Source organism: Carassius carassius, chromosome 26, assembly GCF_963082965.1.
Source record: "Carassius carassius chromosome 26, fCarCar2.1, whole genome shotgun sequence".
Classification (NCBI taxonomy): domain Eukaryota; kingdom Metazoa; phylum Chordata; class Actinopteri; order Cypriniformes; family Cyprinidae; genus Carassius; species Carassius carassius.
The window spans coordinates 10,462,457-10,480,687 of NC_081780.1; the positions used below are offsets into that span (position 1 = coordinate 10,462,457).

At 37.3% G+C, this 18,231-nt stretch overlaps 2 protein-coding genes and 1 long non-coding RNA gene across 8 annotated transcripts in view; 1 reads left to right on the forward strand and 2 right to left on the reverse strand.

Moving 5' to 3' along the window:
* Positions 1-30: 30 nt before the first annotated feature.
* Positions 31-5,003, reverse strand: mest (mesoderm specific transcript). The gene is made up of 12 exons (XM_059511131.1): positions 4,779-5,003; positions 4,324-4,513; positions 3,793-3,872; positions 3,613-3,690; positions 3,377-3,513; positions 3,220-3,278; positions 3,062-3,102; positions 2,907-2,977; positions 2,645-2,746; positions 2,477-2,553; positions 1,946-2,009; positions 31-396 (listed from the first exon to the last, which is right to left on the reverse strand). Exons 1-12 carry the CDS (start codon positions 4,872-4,874, stop codon positions 279-281), a joined length of 1,113 nt encoding a protein of 370 aa, XP_059367114.1. The 5' UTR covers positions 4,875-5,003; the 3' UTR covers positions 31-278.
* Positions 4,388-11,078, forward strand: LOC132105757 (uncharacterized). Its single transcript, XR_009423988.1, has 3 exons — positions 4,388-4,523; positions 9,390-9,473; positions 10,986-11,078. It is a non-coding gene; the product is annotated as an uncharacterized LOC132105757 (long non-coding RNA).
* Positions 11,079-11,269: 191 nt separating this feature from the next.
* The window catches only part of atp2b1a (ATPase plasma membrane Ca2+ transporting 1a), a 39,728-nt gene continuing 32,766 nt past the window's right edge, over positions 11,270-18,231 (reverse strand). For 4 of the 6 annotated variants that reach the window (XM_059511124.1, XM_059511126.1, XM_059511125.1 and 1 more), the window contains exons 14-22: positions 18,097-18,184; positions 17,894-18,000; positions 17,594-17,785; positions 15,107-15,320; positions 14,795-15,006; positions 14,582-14,689; positions 14,209-14,397; positions 13,714-13,800; positions 11,270-12,044 (exon numbers count right to left, since the gene is read on the reverse strand). In XM_059511124.1, the coding sequence (XP_059367107.1) occupies positions 11,715-12,044; positions 13,714-13,800; positions 14,209-14,397; positions 14,582-14,689; positions 14,795-15,006; positions 15,107-15,320; positions 17,594-17,785; positions 17,894-18,000; positions 18,097-18,184 (1,527 nt within the window). In that variant the 3' untranslated portion in view covers positions 11,270-11,714. Of the gene's footprint in view, positions 12,045-13,634; positions 13,801-14,208; positions 14,398-14,581; positions 14,690-14,794; positions 15,007-15,106; positions 15,321-17,593; positions 17,786-17,893; positions 18,001-18,096; positions 18,185-18,231 lie in introns of all 6 variants that reach the window. The other 2 variants (XM_059511129.1, XM_059511128.1) reach the window with 2 other exon arrangements.

Consider the following 18,231-nt stretch of genomic DNA (forward strand, 5'->3'; position numbering starts at 1 on the left):
TTGTGTTTTAGTGTTTTTTTTTGGTGACAATTCATACAAAGATCATTTTATTTGAATAAAAGCATTCATGCTTGGAACACATATATTTACAAGTTTGCATTGCATTTGAACAAACTCTTAATATTTTTTGTAATGACTGTTTGGGTATTTGGTGCAATACTTTCAGTTTTGTGCATTTAAACACATGACTGACATTTCACACACTCTGCGGTTTGATAATAAACGGAATTGAATATTTTCTAACAACTAATTTGAGGCAATATTCCTATTATTACTCCTCAGAATGAGTTGATAAAGCTGAGGTAGGCATTAAAGAAGCCTGTGGGATCCTCCAGCTGTGGATAGTGACTCACATGCTCATCTAGAACCGATACTGTGGATCTCCGCACTAGTTTCCTGTAAATGAGGAAAAGAGACCAGGAAAAGAGGTTAAAATATTTCCTCAAGTGTTATAGCTCTCTCTTTGTCACCCCTTCACTGTTTCATACTTTATATGATTAGTTCCAACTTGAAATCACCAGTTTTACATATAATAACAGGACAAACCCTTTTAGAGGCACAGATAGTATAGTGCAGTGTTTCCCAACACTGCTCCGAAAAGCAAACAAACAGTGCACATTTTTAAACTCTAGCTAATCTATAAACAGACCTGATTCAAATCATCAGCTCGTTAGTAGAGATACTCAAGACCTGGGGGTTAGGAGAGGTATTGGGTAATTACTGTGTTTTTAACTCAAATGATTTAGTTCATGAGGAACTAGATTAGAACCTTATTGAATGTCATCTTTTAAAATGACAAAGTAACAATGATCTTTCATGATATTATGCACATGAAATAAAGTTTAAAAACAATCCTAAAACTTACTTCTACATTACCACAAACTCTGGCTCAGAGGATAAATCACTGCTGTTAATACAAGAATGACTTTGTTCAAATCTCAATATTTCTTTACTACATTTATTTCTCTGTGTCTTTCTCCAAAAACAGACAATAATTTTCCAATCTCAGTCTGAAGAGATAAAGACTTGTGTTTTGTCCCCAGAGTCCTGAGTTCATTTTAAATTTGATATAAAACAAGCACTCCATCCAAAACTAATCCACAATACTCAAACTGTTTCAGTAGCTCAGGATATAAAGTGTTCTGTTTTTATCTTAGAGACCAGAGTTCAAAATCCACTGTTGCTGACTTTAAATTGCAAATGCCACATTTAAATTTAAGTGAAAGTGACGTGACATTCAACCAAGTATGGTGACCCATACTCAGAATTCGTGCTCTGCATTTAACCCATCCGAAGTAAACACACACAGAGCAGTGAACACACACACACACTGTGAACACACACCCGGAGCAGTGGGCAGCCATTTATTCTGCGGTGCCCAGGGAGCAGTTGGGGGTTCGGTGCCTTGCTCAAGGGCACCTAAGTCGTGGTATTGAGGGTGGAGAGAGCACTGTACATGCACTCCCCCCACCCACAACCCTTCGATTGCGAGTCCGACTCTCTAACCATTAGGCCACCATGAACACGAAAGCCATGATGGTGCAGTGGCTAAACATGTTGTTTGTGGACAAGGCTGCAATAGAGCCATGGCTTTAAATCCCACTTCAGTGTGTTGGGATTAAAATCGACCAACAAAACAAGACTGAGGAAATGTCGATGACATGAGGTGTGAAGTTGCAGCAAATGTTTTATAAAAATTTATTTATTCCAATTTTGAAATTATTAAAACATCCAAGATTTGAACCCAAGTATTGTACCATGATATCTTACCAATGTGCCAACACCATCTCACAGAAATAATGACTTTTTTTTTTTGCATTAAGAAAAACAACATACACAGATAAAAAAAACAAAAAAACAAATAGAAATACTTCTTCTTTACCGGCGATATTAATAATGTTACTGTAAACAGAGTTAATAAATATAAACAAACACATATGCTTACTGGTAGAGCTGGATGAACTCAGGATGTGGATTAACTGGATCTAGTGGTCCATAAATCATGTGCACTACAAAGTAAAAAAAAAAGTGATCAATCAGTGACATTTGCAAAGTACAAGTGTAAAGGATGTTGTACAGCCCCAATACACAGTCTAAAGTGATTTACCTACTAATTATCTTCCAAACCACAACAATACATCCCTCCTGTCATACAGTATGAGTGTTAACATGCTTGTCCTGCTGCACTACATGTTGTACACCACACTACTGCATTCAACTATGTTAATGTTTACTTAATATATACTATCACCTCAATCTCTTATTGCCTGGGGTGCAGACGGCCTAAGCAGCTTCTGCAGTGATTTTCATTGGATTAAACTACTTAACCTCAATAGCACTGCCCATGGCCGAGTTTTTAAGTATTCACACACCTCAGCTACTCCAGTACTTGACCCACAGTATGAACACCTCATTCTTGTAGCATGACAGCTACTCCAGCACTTCGTACCAAAGTATGAATGGTGTGTGTACTCACATGGTGTTGAAGTGGAGGTTAGAGCCCCGACCCATCTCTCTCGGTGTTTCAGCCTCTGGTTAATGTACTGCAGGATACTGAGCAAGACACAATAACAACAAACAATAGTTGGTGACAGTTATTAAAAGCAAAGCACTGCAAGTGCAACACATGGAGAAGTTTGGACACCTGTCCATGACCAGATTTCCATCGTTAAAGCGAATTCCTGTCCACATGTCCCACAACTCGGTCTCTGTTGGCTGGGTGTACGGTCCAAACACATCTCTTATTCTGTAGGATACATATATAATATTTAGAATTGAAAGCTCACAGCTAGCATGATTTAAATAAATTATTTATAATTACATGTGTAAAGCACAACAAATTGTATGAACTGTGAATTTAAGAGCATAAAAGTAAACACCACTTTCATTCCGGATGCTCCACTCACCCTCTAGAGAAAAACTGGAAGTTTATTAGGCGGGTAAGTACAGGTGAAATGAAACCAGAGTCCTTCAGCACCTATAGATGACCAAAGATTGGAAATGTTCACTTCTCATATTTACAAATGAAAACAAACTAGTTTTTTGTAAGTGTCACACTCACTTTCTGAACAAATCTTGGATAATGAGTCTCTGGGAATATTCCTTTTAAGTAAAAAAAAAAAAAAAAAAAAAAAAAAAAACCAGGCAAAGTTTTGAATCTCCATTCAGACTTTAAGAATATATATTTACATTTTCTGACTGAATAAAACTCTAACGTACCTCCATTTGAGAGGCAGAGGCTGTTTATCGTGATGTGTCCGCTTCTGTTATGGTCACTCCTGTGTGTTTAACTGCACGTGAGAACCGCCCAGATCATATTGACAGGACCATTAAGCTAAATTATGGCGAGAAACTTTTAAGGATCCTTAGGGCTCACCTGTACAGTAACTCGAGAGCTACAGTGTCTCCATAGTCATGTGACAGGATGTTGATCCTCTGCTCCGACAGACCCAAATGAGCAACCAGGGCCTCCACCACATTGGCCTGCTCGAAGATGGAGTAACGGTGCGGTCGCTGGAGTTTGTTAGATAGAATTAATTATTCTAATTACGGATGATAAAATATATTATTTTTATAAAAAGTAGTAGTAGTCACTCATGTCTTTTATCTCACCGGTTTGTCAGAAAAACCGAAGCCAAGGAAGTCGAGGGCGATGACTCTGTTAAAGCGTTGAGTCAGAGAATCCCAGACCTTCAAAACAACAGAATGAGATTCAAGAAACACCACAGTGTCCAGTCACTGGATCAGTTTATTGCTGCTTTATTGAAATGTTAATGCAGTTTTATGAATTACCTTATACCAGTCATAGCTTGAAGTAGGAAATCCATGAAGCAGCAAGAGGACATCAGAGCTTCCCACGACACCAACTGACTCTATTGACAAATGGGAATACAGTATATTTATTACATCATATGTGTGTGTGTGTGTGTGTGAGACCCTTAACCAAACAAAAAACAGCCTTAATAAGTAGCATAGGTATATTTAGCAATGGCCAACAATACAATGTATGGGTCAAAATTATCATTAGGATATTAAGTAAAGATAATTTTCCATGAGGATATTTTGTAAATTTCCTACTGTAAATATATCAAATCTTAATTAGTAACATGTATTATTAAGAATATTTTTTGCACCCTCAACTTCTACATTGCCAAGTAGATGTATCTCAGCCAAATACTGTCCTATCCTAACAGACCATATATCAATGGAAAGTTTATTTATTTAGAAATTTTAAAAAAGGATCCTTATGACGGATTTTATGGTGTATGGAAAGGAAAAAGATTTTGTAAACAAAAGAGTTTGTAAACAAAGCTTGTGATATACCTTTATAGAAGACGTTATTGACTCTGAATGTGAAGAAGTGACCGGAAGAGTGCCAGGTGTTGAGCGCAGGTGAGAGCTGTGGCGGAGGGATATGCAGATACACAGCGAGCAGAGGGATGAACAACAGAGCCACGTGAAGCCACCACTCCCTGCTGACACGACGGACCGATCCGCACTCGCCTTCATTCCGCTGCAGACAGGTGAGGTTTTTATGTCATTGTGCTTTATTGTATTGGGTTCACAAAGTAAATTGGTATTTTTTTGCTGGAGAGAGAGCGAGGTAACGTTAGAGACGAGCGCTTTTCAAAGGAAGTAACGTTACAACATCATAACGCGAATTAAACTGGCACGGAAGCCTTGCTAAGATAGTAAGATTCAAACTGTCAGTAAAATAACAACTGCCATATGATGCGTGCTAGTCGAGAGTAACGCACGTAATGCGTAAAGTTACTTACAGGTGAGTCGTGTGTCATTCTCGGTTCCTGCGCTTTATCACAGCGTGTGTCGGTTGTTTTCGCGGTTGGGCTGAAATATGTGCCGTTGAGTGACATTAAGAGTCTCTCACTGAGCTGTCATCTGCATAATCCGTATTTGCAAGGCCTAAAACATTAAGCTTGCGACTGTAATCGAGCGTCGTGTTGCCAAGGATCCAAAGGTCTAGGGCTCAAAGTAAGGCTTGATTACGCCCCTGGTGGAGCGGATGGTAAACGGCAGTAATATCTACCAGAGGAAACATTCGTATACTCAAGCGAAAGAACGTATATATTAATTTAAACGTAGTTCGAGTGAAAAAACAGGGGATCACCGGTTCACTTTTGGTCAGTAAGTTGAGTTAAATCGCCAAACTCGATCGGGACAGTGGCATGTGTGAGAGGAGACATATTTCATTTTTAGAGTTCTTTTGTATTAAGTAATTATTATTAGTATAAATTATTCTCATTCTTTTATAAATGATTTTATTTTAGCCCAGCAGATCAATATAGAATCTACCAGAGGGCTGTTTCATAAAACAGCTTTGCCAAACAAGCCAGGCTTATTTCAGCTATTCTAATTTTGAACCAAATCAACTGACAATAAATCAGACTAAACCTGTCTTGTACTGTATTTCAGGTCGTACTGTATGTCTACTTGAGATCACAGTTCTCAGCTAATGGGGGTTATACTCGATGTTTTGTCCTAAACACAAATAATATGGGACAAAAGCTCTTCTAAAACTCTTTGAATGGTTTGTTTATGAGTGAGGTAGCCTAGATGTTTATGTATTTAGAATTATTTTTTAAAACATTATTCACAGTCGTTTTTTTCTTGATGTGTTGGTGTTTGCAGATTCAGTCAGCACTTATGGTAAAGATTGCTTGGATGTTTGTAATCCATGACAGAAGGATCATGATTATTAAAGCCTGTATCAGAATGACTTCTGATATTCGGTAAAACATCTTCCTGGGTCAAAATGGTTTGTTGAAAAATTATATATATATATATATATATATATATATATATATATATATATATATATATATATATATATATATAGATAGATAGATAGATAGATATATAGATATATAGATATATAGATATATAACATTTTTTCAACAAACCATTTTGACCCAGGAAGATGTTTTACCGAATATCAGAAGTCATTCTGATACAGGCTTTAATAGGTCTATGTTTTAAAATTATTTTTTTGGCATTATTTTTCAAAACATAGACCTATCCCTACCCCTAAAGTTAACCCAAACCCATAATTTCTCCCTTAAACCAGAGGGAAATGATTCCTCAGATTATTCCTCAGATAATTTAGCTCAGATTTGTAAGTAAAATATAAATATAATATTATTAAAATATAAATATATTTTTATTGCCATTGAATTATTGAACATTTACACATTTTTGAATGATTATATTTTATGTAGGCCTGTTTTCTTATTAACTAATACAACTAAACATTCTCATCAATTATATTTTAAGCAGTATATTTGTAGTTAGTATGCTACACTTCAAGAAAATCTGGTTTTCCAGAGGTATTCCATTTTTCTAGAATATTATTTATACTGATCAACAAGTGCAGGTACAAACTACATTGTTATCAAAAAATGAACAATTATTACTGAACAATTGCTACTGGCAACTTAATTTACGTCATGTGTACTTCATAAACACCTTTGATTTCCTCTCTTTTGTGTCATTTAGAGAAATAATTTGTAATTTTTTTTTTTTATGATTTGAGTCACAGTTGCTAAAAGTTGCAAAATAAATTAGAAAAATAGCTAAATTTGTTGCTATGTGCTTTTTGGAGAAGAGGTTGCTATGGTAGTCTGAAAAGTTGCTTAATCTAGCAACAAAATTGCTCAGTCGGCAACACTGACAACAGAATTTTGAGGAATGAAATGAAGAGGAACTGCATGGTTTGTGATCATATGTTAATATGACCTAGGTGAAACACTTTGATGAACAACCTACTTTCATGTTATTTATATACATATATACATATATAATATAATAATAGTCAGGCTTTGAACATCTTTAGTACTAATCTGTTCTGTGTACAATATAATTTTAATACTATTGCAGCTAAAGTTGACCATTTTACAAATATTCTTCATGTACTGAATTTGTGCAAAGCTTTTTCTGCACAGTTACTTCCATCTGGTGGTCAAAAAGATGAAGTGCACCTACTATGAACCAAAACAGTGAAATACAGCTTAGTACCATAATAGTCTATTTAAACGCACAGAAGTGACAACCAAAAATATTCCTTAACTATTCAAATAATAATAATAATTATTATTATTATTGATTTATTTTAAAAACCACAAAGTGGGAAAAATATTAAAGGCTGATTTAGCAGAAAATCTATCCAGATTGTTAATTTCCCTTAATTTAATTGGATCATTCCTCCAAAAGCACATATGCTTTACAAAAGAACAATGTTTTACGTGCATTTTAAAAGATGGCTTAATGTCTATTTGTGCAGTTGTCATTTATTAATGCTGATAAACTTAGCCTTATGTTCACAAGAGGAGCTGCATAATTATCCTGATCTCCAGCACTTTTATAGGCTATTAGGCCTATCTTTTCAAGTTTTACTATAATATGCACAACAAAACAAAACAAAATTATAAGCATGTATTTAAGCACAAGTAAACTTAAACTATCTTAATCTACTTAAACAAAAAAGAATAGAATATATTTTCTCCCTTGTTTTGTTTATATAGGCCTAGGCGATCTGGGAACCCATTTCTCCATCTCTTGATAAAACATCACAATTACACATTGCTGATAAGAACAGAAATTATTGGTTTTACATATTGATACCTGTACCTTTTACAGCAAAACTTTATTTATTTAGTATTATGTCCTGAAAGATATTGATAACCTCATCTTTTATGATTAGGACGTCCTTTTCAGTGGCCAGAAGCAGAAGATCGGAGAGTCGTTCTTCTTCACATACATTGTGAAGCTTTGTTTTCACCAGATTCAACTTTTGTCTAAAAAAAGTGTGCCAACAACAGCAAATTATTTATATGAGATCTGATCAGGTACAATCGGCCCTGCAGTCGCATGTCAAATCACCAGCAGGTGGCGCAATTGCTCAGTAAGGCTGGAATTTTGACATTTCACTCAACTATTCCTGTCCTACTGCTGAATCTGACAGTGACAGCCTTCAGTGATTACTATCTATAATTTCTATAAAATCTATAATTACTATCTATCGTTTATAAATCTATCATTTGGTCAACGCAAAAGCCTATTATATCTTATGTAATAGCATATGGCTATTATGATCAAATATATATATATATATATATATATATATATATATATATATATATATATATATATATATATATATACATACAGTACAGACCAAAAGTTTGGAAACATTACTATTTTTAATGGTTTTGAAAGAAGTTTCTTCTGCTCATCAAGCCTGCATTTATTTGATCAAAAATACAGAAAAAACAGTAATATTGTGAAATATTATTACAATTTAAAATAATAGTTTTCTATTTGAATATACTTTAAAAAAAAATAATTTATTCCTGTGATGCAAAGCTGAATTTTCAGCATCATTACTCCAGGCTTCAGTGTCACATGTAACATCCAGTCTATCACATGATCATTTAGAAATCATTCTAATATTCTGATGTATTATGAGTGTTGGAAACAGTTCTGCTGTCTAATATATTTGATGAATAAAAGGTTAAAAATAACTGCATTTATTCAAAATAAAAAAACATTTCTAATAATATATATTCTAATAATATATTTTCTTTACTATCACTTTTTATCAATTTAACACATCCTTGCTGAATAAAAGTATTGATTTTTTTTTTTAAAAGAAAGAAAAAAGATTACTGACCCCAAATTACTGACCAGTAGTGTATATTGTTATTACAAAATATTTATATTAAAAACATTTTTTTTTCTTTCTTTTTATTCATCAAAGTATCCTAAAAAAAGTATCACCTGTTCTGAAAAAATATTAAACAGCAGAACTGTTTCCAACTTTGATAATGAATCATCATATTAGAATGATTTCTAAAGGATCATGAATGCAGAATGCAGCCCTGGTTTTGTGTAAACTCTATATAGCTTAAGTTGCAAACTAAACTTATTGTTACAAATATGGTAGAACCATAACTTATACAACAAAAGACTGCTTTTAAATAATCTACCTGACTTTTCTCAATTTCTCAGCAAATCCAATATCTCAGAAAAACTTTTTGTTGTAACAAAATGCCTTTTAGCAATACTGTTATTTACTGTGAAGCAAAGTTTAATTAAAATTTTTATTGAACCAAAATATTATTGATACATCATTGCTTTTAATGTAATTTAAACTGTGGTTTCAGGATCAGTCTGACACCTTGACAACATGATGCTTCATGACAGACATCAAAACACGCACAGTCATTACAAATGTTTAATTACAAATCATGTCACTCAACAGCATTCGTTTCAAACAAAACAGACACACACTGCGATAAAGTGCAGGAATCATTTGTCACATTTGTGAGTTAATTCTGTTTAATTCTTTAAAAAAAGTTGTCTTTACCCCACAGAATTAGAGATGTTTGGACGTTACACCCAGCCGACAGAAGCATGTGGACCGACATCGGCTGTAATGATGGACATCTGCTCATAAGGTAATGCTTGTAATATTTCCATTTGTTGTTGACTTATAAATGTGTAGGTTACCATCCTTTTCTTTTTTAAGAGTAAATATATTTCCAATGTTAGTAATCTACATTAGACTTATATTATCTATAATAAATTGCATATAATGTAGATCAAGATAATATATAAATTGCAAAGTTTTTCATTTTTACTGAATGCATCTTGTATTTTGACTAGAATCTGCATGTGTTCTTTACATATCACGTCTTTTTAGTATGCTTTTGTAGGAGACAAATCTTGCATGTGTTATTAAATCTAAAGTGTGCTGAACATGAAGGAAAACATGGCCCTCAGGTTAGGCTAAATATCAATTTTTATTCTTAAAAACCATACACGATACTCGACGAGTTTAAAATGTAAGTTAAATCACTATATCCATTTACATTGCGCAAGATAAACAGACATGTTCTTTTATTTCCAAACTTTTAAGATTTAAAAAACAAACAAACAAATCCTTAAAACAGATGGATAAACATTCATTCCCAGTATAGGAAGACACTATAGAAAAAAAGTTATGGATTCTTTTAATATATCTGCTCTAAATCTGCAAACTTAAAGCAGTTTTATTTTAATAAACATGAAAAACGAAATAACTTATTAAAAAAAAAAAAATATATATATATGTGCAGTTGCGATGTCTGAAGAAATGCAATTCCCTTTCTCCCGTTTTTCTTCCTTTCTTCTCTTTTATTACACCCTCAATGAACTAACGAGTGGAGAGAAGCAACAGTCTGATCTGGAACCCTGCTGCCAGAAAATAAATCTAGTTCTAAACATTACAAATACACAAAACATGTTAGTATTTTGACCACAAGTTTCATGTTATAAACCACCCTGAGTAAAATATTACTTGAAGAACCAATCACGAACCTTGTTTAAAGAGTGCCCACCCCCCGTGAATATAATTTATGTAAAATCCCTGTAGGTCTGGTTTAGCAGTCTGAGATGTTGTCATTTCTCCATAAAAATACAATTTATATGGTCTGTATCAAAACATTCCTTGGGAATCTGAAATAATGTACCCTGTGCTGCGATACCATTGTTACATGAATGTTGTCTTAAATTCATGTTGATTCCTTTGTGTTTCCAGTAATTCAGGTCTTAAATATAGTTTACAACCAATTATATATATATTTGAGCTGACAGCAATCTTTATGGAATATGAAGGAAAATATAAAGTACAATATTTTTCATATCAACAAACAAAACACTTTTTTGAAAGAATCCCCCCAAAAAAAGCAACAATTTACTCATTTTCCTTTTTATTTTTCCTTTTAACTGAGACAGAAATTTACTACCTAAAAGACAATCTTAAGTTAAAATACTTTTACTCTTTAATCATTGCATCCTTTTCAATTCAATCTGCTAGCCTGAGTAAACAAACTTAATGATACATTGGCAGGAACTTAATGTCTTGATGTCAATCAAGTGACAGTGGACCATTTCAATAGTTAAATAACAGATGCATTCATTCTTTAAAGGCGGACCTGGTGCGGCCTCCACTTCAAAATCACACCATTAAAAGCGTGAAGACTCCAGCTCCAGCCATTTCAGATACTCTTTAACTTCCAAACCCAAAGATGACTTTTAAGGGGTGAAGTATGAGAAAGTTAGTAAGTATGAGAGGAGATTTATGGACTGAGATCCTCGTCTATGGCTCCCTCCCCTCACCAGTCCAAAGAAGAAACCTCCCATGGCCCTCAATACCTCTGCTCACTGCTATACAAGCTTTAGTGTTATCTATTTGGCTTGAAGGTTCTATGTATCTACAAATATATAACAAATAAAACTTGCAGGCAAAAATAGTTCGGTTTCCAAAGAAACACCCTTTTTTTCCTGAAAATACAGCAGTATCTGAAATATTTCTCTTATTTCATTTGTCCCCATTTCTCTGCATCAGGAAGCCCTTCCACCAACAACCAGAAAAAAAAAAAAAGTATCTACAAACTTTGTAAACAGACCGGTCTTCCGAGGAAAAAAAAAACATAAATAATTATTCAAAATATTAACAGCCAAATGATGCAGAAATCTTTGTTTGAATAAGCAAAGGGCAAAAAGAACAAATGTACAACACCATCCAGATAAAGAGAAGCAAAAGCTAAGAGCTAAGCTCCCGAGAGCTCCTTGGCTCCGGCTCTCTCATCCAATGAGTTCTTTAGTCTCTGTGGAGAAGAGCAGGTGTTGTGTGTCGCAGCGAGGGGCGGAGCTGATCAAAGGGACGTCTCTAGGCTGTGCATGGGGCTCCCGGGAGCTGAGGGTGTGGCTGGCTTGCTGGGATCCAGGAAGAGGTGGATGCCGCTATCTACGGCGTTATTGTTCTGATTGGGCGAGGGTGGGGGAGGAGGAGTGGGCGTGGCGTTTCTCTTAATGGGTGCGTCGTCCTCTGCATCAGTGTCGTCGATGAGGGGGATGTGGGGCTCTGAGTCCTCGATCCGGAACTCCGGATGGGTCATGAAGTTGTGGATGGAGGTGCGAGACTCTGGCTTCTCCAGGCCCTCATAGGGCGAGAGCGAGCTGCGGAACGCATTCACCACTCGGATCTGCGGAAGAACGGGATGCAAAGTCAGCCTTGCCACTCACAGAGATCTACTGCTCATTTACAAAAACACGTACAAGACAGGCAAACAAAGTGAAACATCACTTTTTTTTTTGTTTTAAGTATAGATTAAGCCAAATACAAAATGGGCTGGTTTTAATTGATGAGTGGAAAGCAGTGCGGTTAGCGCACCAAAACCATTTTAGAGTGTGTGAGTGGTCAGATGTCGTGCACGACTCTTGAAAACCTGATGCTTGTGTTACGGTGAGGTTATCTTCTGACCAAGGGACAGAATATCCTCTTTTCTCAGGATTGAGAAATAAACTGGATAGAACTTGGGCGTCTTCTCAGTTGTAAATCACAGAAAGCCAATTTTTCAAAATGCAAATGAGGAAGAGATCGTGAGAGAACAGAAGAGAGAGGAAAAGAGAGAGGCAAAGGTAACCCCAGAGGACACAGCTCAACACATGAGGTTAATATTTTCAGGCATGCTTGTATTGGAGGGGAAGGATTGATTACTGATTATGTTGTGAAGTTGAGACGCAAAACTTTAAAGCAGCCAAGCAAGTTCAAGCTAACCAGCACAACTAAATTCACAAACAGTCTGGTGACTGGACCCATGCAGAGCAGCGCTACCTTGTGTTTCAACAGAGGTAAACCTTTGAGTATAGCCCATGACACATTTCACAGAATCTAAGAAGGAATATGCGGCAGTCAGTGTTGTACCGTTTCCAAATGTGCTTTTCATTAGACAGTAGACAGTTTCAAACAGAATACAAAGTGCCCTGAACAGAGAAAAGGGGTTTGTGGACAGCCAGGACCTAATGAAAGATGAAAATATTGATGTGGTTAGAAAATCGAGCTGAATGACAAACAGTAACAGTAACCACCAGATTTTCATCCAGTCGCAGAATTTCCCTGTAAAATAACAAAGTTACATCAATATCATCATACATCAAGGACAGACAGAGAGAAAGAGGATGATAAAACTGGCACAGAGTAAAATATGTGACAACGCAAGAAAGAGGAAACTGTGTTGTGTAAAGACATTAATGCCAATGTTGCAGAATGAGTGAACGAACATCACAGGAAATATGACGAACTACAGGAAGAGGAGAGGGAGTTTATTTTTGTCTAAACTACAGCACAACATCTTGTTAATAATCTCATTTAACCCTACAGATACTAACCAGAACACCACTTTAAAAATGTCCCACAAACCCATTCACAAGACCAATTTGCTGCGATTGGTCGGGTTATCGTTGTGACCATGGGCGTATACTCAAAAAATTTACTGGCAGTAGACTAGGAGCCTGGCGAGAACACGCAGGGCTGCAGACACACCAGACGGGATTAGACAACGACTCTTCATTGGCGAGAACCCAGCAAAAGCCATCAAACACAGACACCAAAACCTCAACCTTAACACTTAAGATACACAGCCGTTAACACTGAGAAGCAATGCGGAAGATGTTTCGAGATACAATTCGTTTCCAACAAGAAAGAGAGAGAAGGAAGGACAAGGAGAAGAATGAAGACCATTAGGCGAGAGGAGGAAATGTTAATTGTCATGCACTAATAAACACGCACTCACACCCGACAGTGGCAGAAGCGGTGTTGAAGGCAGTAGCAGGAGATAAGGCTACATGTGTAGGGCTAGAAACATTGGTTACATCGTGCTGTTGGCTGGTGCTGGAGGGCTGGCGCCTGACGGCCGCCTGAAAGCAAATTCCGCTCTGGAACGCACTCACAACATCCATCTGGAAGGAATCAGAGAGTGTGATAGGCCCAGAGAACGCACAGGAGAGAGAAAAACAGAGTAAGAGGAAGAAGTGAGAAGAAGAGTGATAGAGAAAGAAGGGCACCCATATAAAAGAAGACAGGGACAGAGCAGCTGAGAGAGGGGAAAAAAAGGCACTGAATTAAAAGAACCTGACCTGACATTTGCCTTTAGCATTGATCAGCTTATTGCACTTACAAACTGCATTAATAAACCCTCTTCCACCAGTATAAGGTCACCATAAGTGGCAGATCGATTGGAGGGAGTACCAACTCAAACCATAATCAGAGAAAGGGAAATTAAAATCAAAATCAAAATTGATTAAGCAAGACGGGCGTTTGGGTTCCAGAGCTTGAACTGTAGAGTTGAGCAGTTTTCAAGAGGTTACCTGAGTCTGAATACGATTCAGGCCTCTGAACCAGAGGATCTGCCCCCTGCGGAGCTCACGCTCAGCATGATCGATTTCTTCCAGCTCCTCCAGCTCCTCCAACTCCTCGTCTGGAATTTCTTCCTTCTGCGTTCCATGACCAGCAGTCTTCAGGAACTTCAGCCAGCTCGTTGGGATCGAGGAGATGATCTGAATGAGGGCGTAGATGTATACAAAAAAAAAATAAACTAAATGCTCTTGAGTCTAGTAATTTAGTTCACTGCCTTTAGGGGGCACTGCTCTATAACTCTCGGAGTTTGGAGTTGTGATTTGGAAGCAAGTTACAAGGAGCTGTTTTGTATAACATAGGGAGGAAAAGTTGGATGATGCTCACCTGTCCCCATAGTAGACACCCAAAACCCAAGAGGATGCACCATAGCCACTGCTCAATGCTCAGCCCCACACAGCTGAATGGCTTTCCTCCAAATTGCACAATCACAATCTTAAGTGGAAAAAAATTGTAAATAGTTTAAGCTATGATATGCTTATATCACACCAACATATGTATCTGCTCTGATTATGGGCATTCATAAAGCAATGTGTATACCTGAATAGCAAAAGTCCCAAAGACGATGGAACAGAAGATCAAGTTGTTAAAAATGCCTTCAAAAACATTCCGTTCCCCATGGATCTTCCGTGCATTGATTTCATTGAAGAGCTGCATCATCACAAAGGTGTTAAAGACAATGGTGTAGTGCTCCGAGGGAGGAGCGTGAAGAGGGGCATAACGTCCATTGTCAATGTCGAACATCTTTTCACCTGAGAAATGAGCAGAAAGTAAAAGATTGTAGTGGAGGTTTGCTTCATGCTATTATAATGTGCATGACTTGGCTCAATCACATATGCTGTTAGTTCTTACCAGCGAAAAGTAGAGTGAAGATGATAATGAGCTGGTAGACTGCATGACCCAATATGTTCTTCATCATCGTCCGGGAGATGAGGGGTTTATTACGGCCGTAAGGCTTCCTCAGCAGAAGTGATTCAGTGGGTGGTTCAGTGGCCAAGGCCAAAGAGGCAAATGTGTCCATAATCAGATTTACCCATAACATCTGTACAGCTTTCAAAGGAGAGTCCTGTGAGAGTGAGAGAGAACAGGAGGTGACCGTTCTGACCTCATTCACTGCTGCCACCTTCATAACATTCAAAAACACTCTCAGCTTTGCATTTGCATGAGTACTGAATCATTCCCCAAAAATGTTTGTGTGTCCTCTAGAATTCTGCATTATGAATTTAAAGATGTGAATGCTGAGCTGATAAAAAAATTCAGATTTGACAATAATTAGTAATAAACAAGATATTTGTGAATGACAGGTGCTGATACAGAGCTAGCCTGCTCATGAGTAATTTCCAGGGAAAATTACACACAAAACAAGCAGAACACCTGAGGCTTGAGGTCACATCCAGCCTTGGCTACTGACAGCAATGCAAAGTCTACATGTAATCCTCCCATTCATTACGCAATAATACAGGACCTCAAGTGCAATCAGCCTGCCTATCATTCCATTTAATAGAGGAGAGCTGGCTCGTTTCGGACTGGATTTTTTAAATCGCAGACATGATCGGTCATAGACAATGGTGTGTCAGCTAATAGTTGCTCCCGGCTAGAGACCTGCACTCCCGCGGGAATACCGCGGGACCCAGCGCCACCGAGTGCGGCGCGGGACAATATTTGATGGCTGAATGCGGACGCGGGCGGCAAGATATTATTGTGTGCTGGTTGCGGGAAAATAAAATTATTTGCGGGACAAATAAAAGACAAAATAACAAAACAAAATAAAAGAACTAGAAACAAATAGACCTTTGTTTATAATAAAATTAAATAGACTTTGCGGAATGGGAGGATGCGGATGATACCATAGACAGCGACGTGTAATTCGATTCCGTAATAGCGATATATTTAAATGTCAAATTGGATGGATTAGAAGCACACAAACCGGATGATGTCCTCCAGTGGTGGAAAAGACGAATTTCCGAGATTAAGCAAACACGCCATGTAGGTTGCATTCCAGCTAGCGCACCATCGGAGAGGGCTTTCAGTATTTGTGGCATACTGGAGCAGAGATGGATTAAACTGAAGCTCTCAACAGAGAACGACATGATATTCCTGCATGGGCACATTAAGTAGTCGTACAGTTTTTTTTTGTCAATTCAGTTTATTTTTATTTATTTATTTAGCTTAATATTTAAAATTGGTCTATTTTGTTATTGAGGAATAAGGATATTTTTTGTTAAATGTTTGAATGAATTGCTCAGGCCCCATAAGCTACTTTTCCTTTGAAACTGAAATAAATCCAGGTTTATTATTATTATATAATTTATTAGGCTATATAGCCTAATTATTATAGGTATATATATTTTTTATTTACATTTCTTACTTTTTTACTGTATTTCTATGTTCTAAGTTCCTTGTTCATGTTCATACTTTTAATTAAACGCAAATAAAACGAAACATTTGTTTATTTTCCGTTTCTTTTTTAAATTTATATTCAACAGGGGAGCAAGTGAAAAAAATAAAAGAGTAGCAGGCAGAATATGCAATGTATTTAAAAAAAAGAAAAACTATACTGATTTTGCGGGAGGGAGCGGGACGAAACTTGATTGTTTGCGGGCAGGAGCGGGACGAAAAAATCCCCTCTACTCCCGGCAACGTCGTGGTAAGTTTAAGTGCACGGGCAGCGGCTCTATGACCGCAGTCAAATTATAACGAGCAAGCACTTTCTTACCGTTATGGCATACAGTAGCTTCCTCGAGCAAATCAGGCAGAAACAAGCGGGCTCTCTCAGCTTCTTGCACCAACTGCCAAAAAGCGGCATTTATTTTTGAGTCCTTTATCTATTGCTAGGAGTCTAGGACATCATCCCCAGGCTTCATAAACTTGCGCTCCATTTTTGTTTTCTCCGACAACTCTAACGTGACATTGACGTATGGGCGTCAATCATCCTTCACGCCCTTCTCTGCTTCTGATAGGCTTGTAACGTTAGTTAAAGCTGCGTTCCTCTCATATGATTGGTATAAGAAATAAATTGGCTCGAAAATATTAAACTGCATGCGCAGGCTCTCAAATATTATATAATTTTTTTTCCCTCACGGCCACACGCCGGAGATCCGGCACGGTGCCGGAATACTTTAAGCCCTGTGACTGCCTGCAAGTCTTCCTGCCTCAGACTAACAATTTCCAATCACTACACACAGGATGGGTAGCGATCAGTTGTTTCCATCAGCCACCATGGTGCATCCATTAACACGCAATCCTTCACGTAGAGCTGCACAATTTAGCTTAACAGCTTCGTCAGCCTCAACTCCGTCATTTGGCTTCATGCTAGAAGATACATTTTCATAGTGATACCTGTGTGATGCAAGCTCCAGTGAAGGCCACGATCACAGCCACTACATTGACGGTGAGCTGGAACTGGAGGAATTTTGAAATGCTGTCATACACATTCCGCCCCCACATGACGGCCTTGACGATGCTGCTGAAGTTGTCATCAGTGAGAATAATATCGGAGGCTTCTTTAGCCACGTCTGTGCCAGCAATCCCCTGAGAATAAAAGGCACACTATATAAAAGCTATTCGAAACTAAATCTAGCACAAAGAATCCTTGGAGGAATAATTTTTTCTGTAACCATGTCAGGCAGACCCACATACCATGGCAAACCCAACATCGGCCTTTTTTAAGGCAGGGCCATCATTGGTGCCATCTCCCGTTACTGCCACAACCTGCCTCCGCTCCGTAACAGTGCTGTCAATTATACCTGAAGGAAAAGACATGCGTCAAGACTAACAGCATGACATTACAGAGCAGAATTATACTTTTTATTTTCATGCTTAAGAAGCGAGCCTCTAAGCACCTTTGACTAGTGTATGCTTGTCTGTCGGTGAAGATCTCGCCAGCACCCGAAGTTTAGGCCATATTTTGTCAATCCGCTCTTGTTCAATCTAGAAAAAAAAAGGTATTATATTATAAGCTTGTGAGTTTGTGTTTC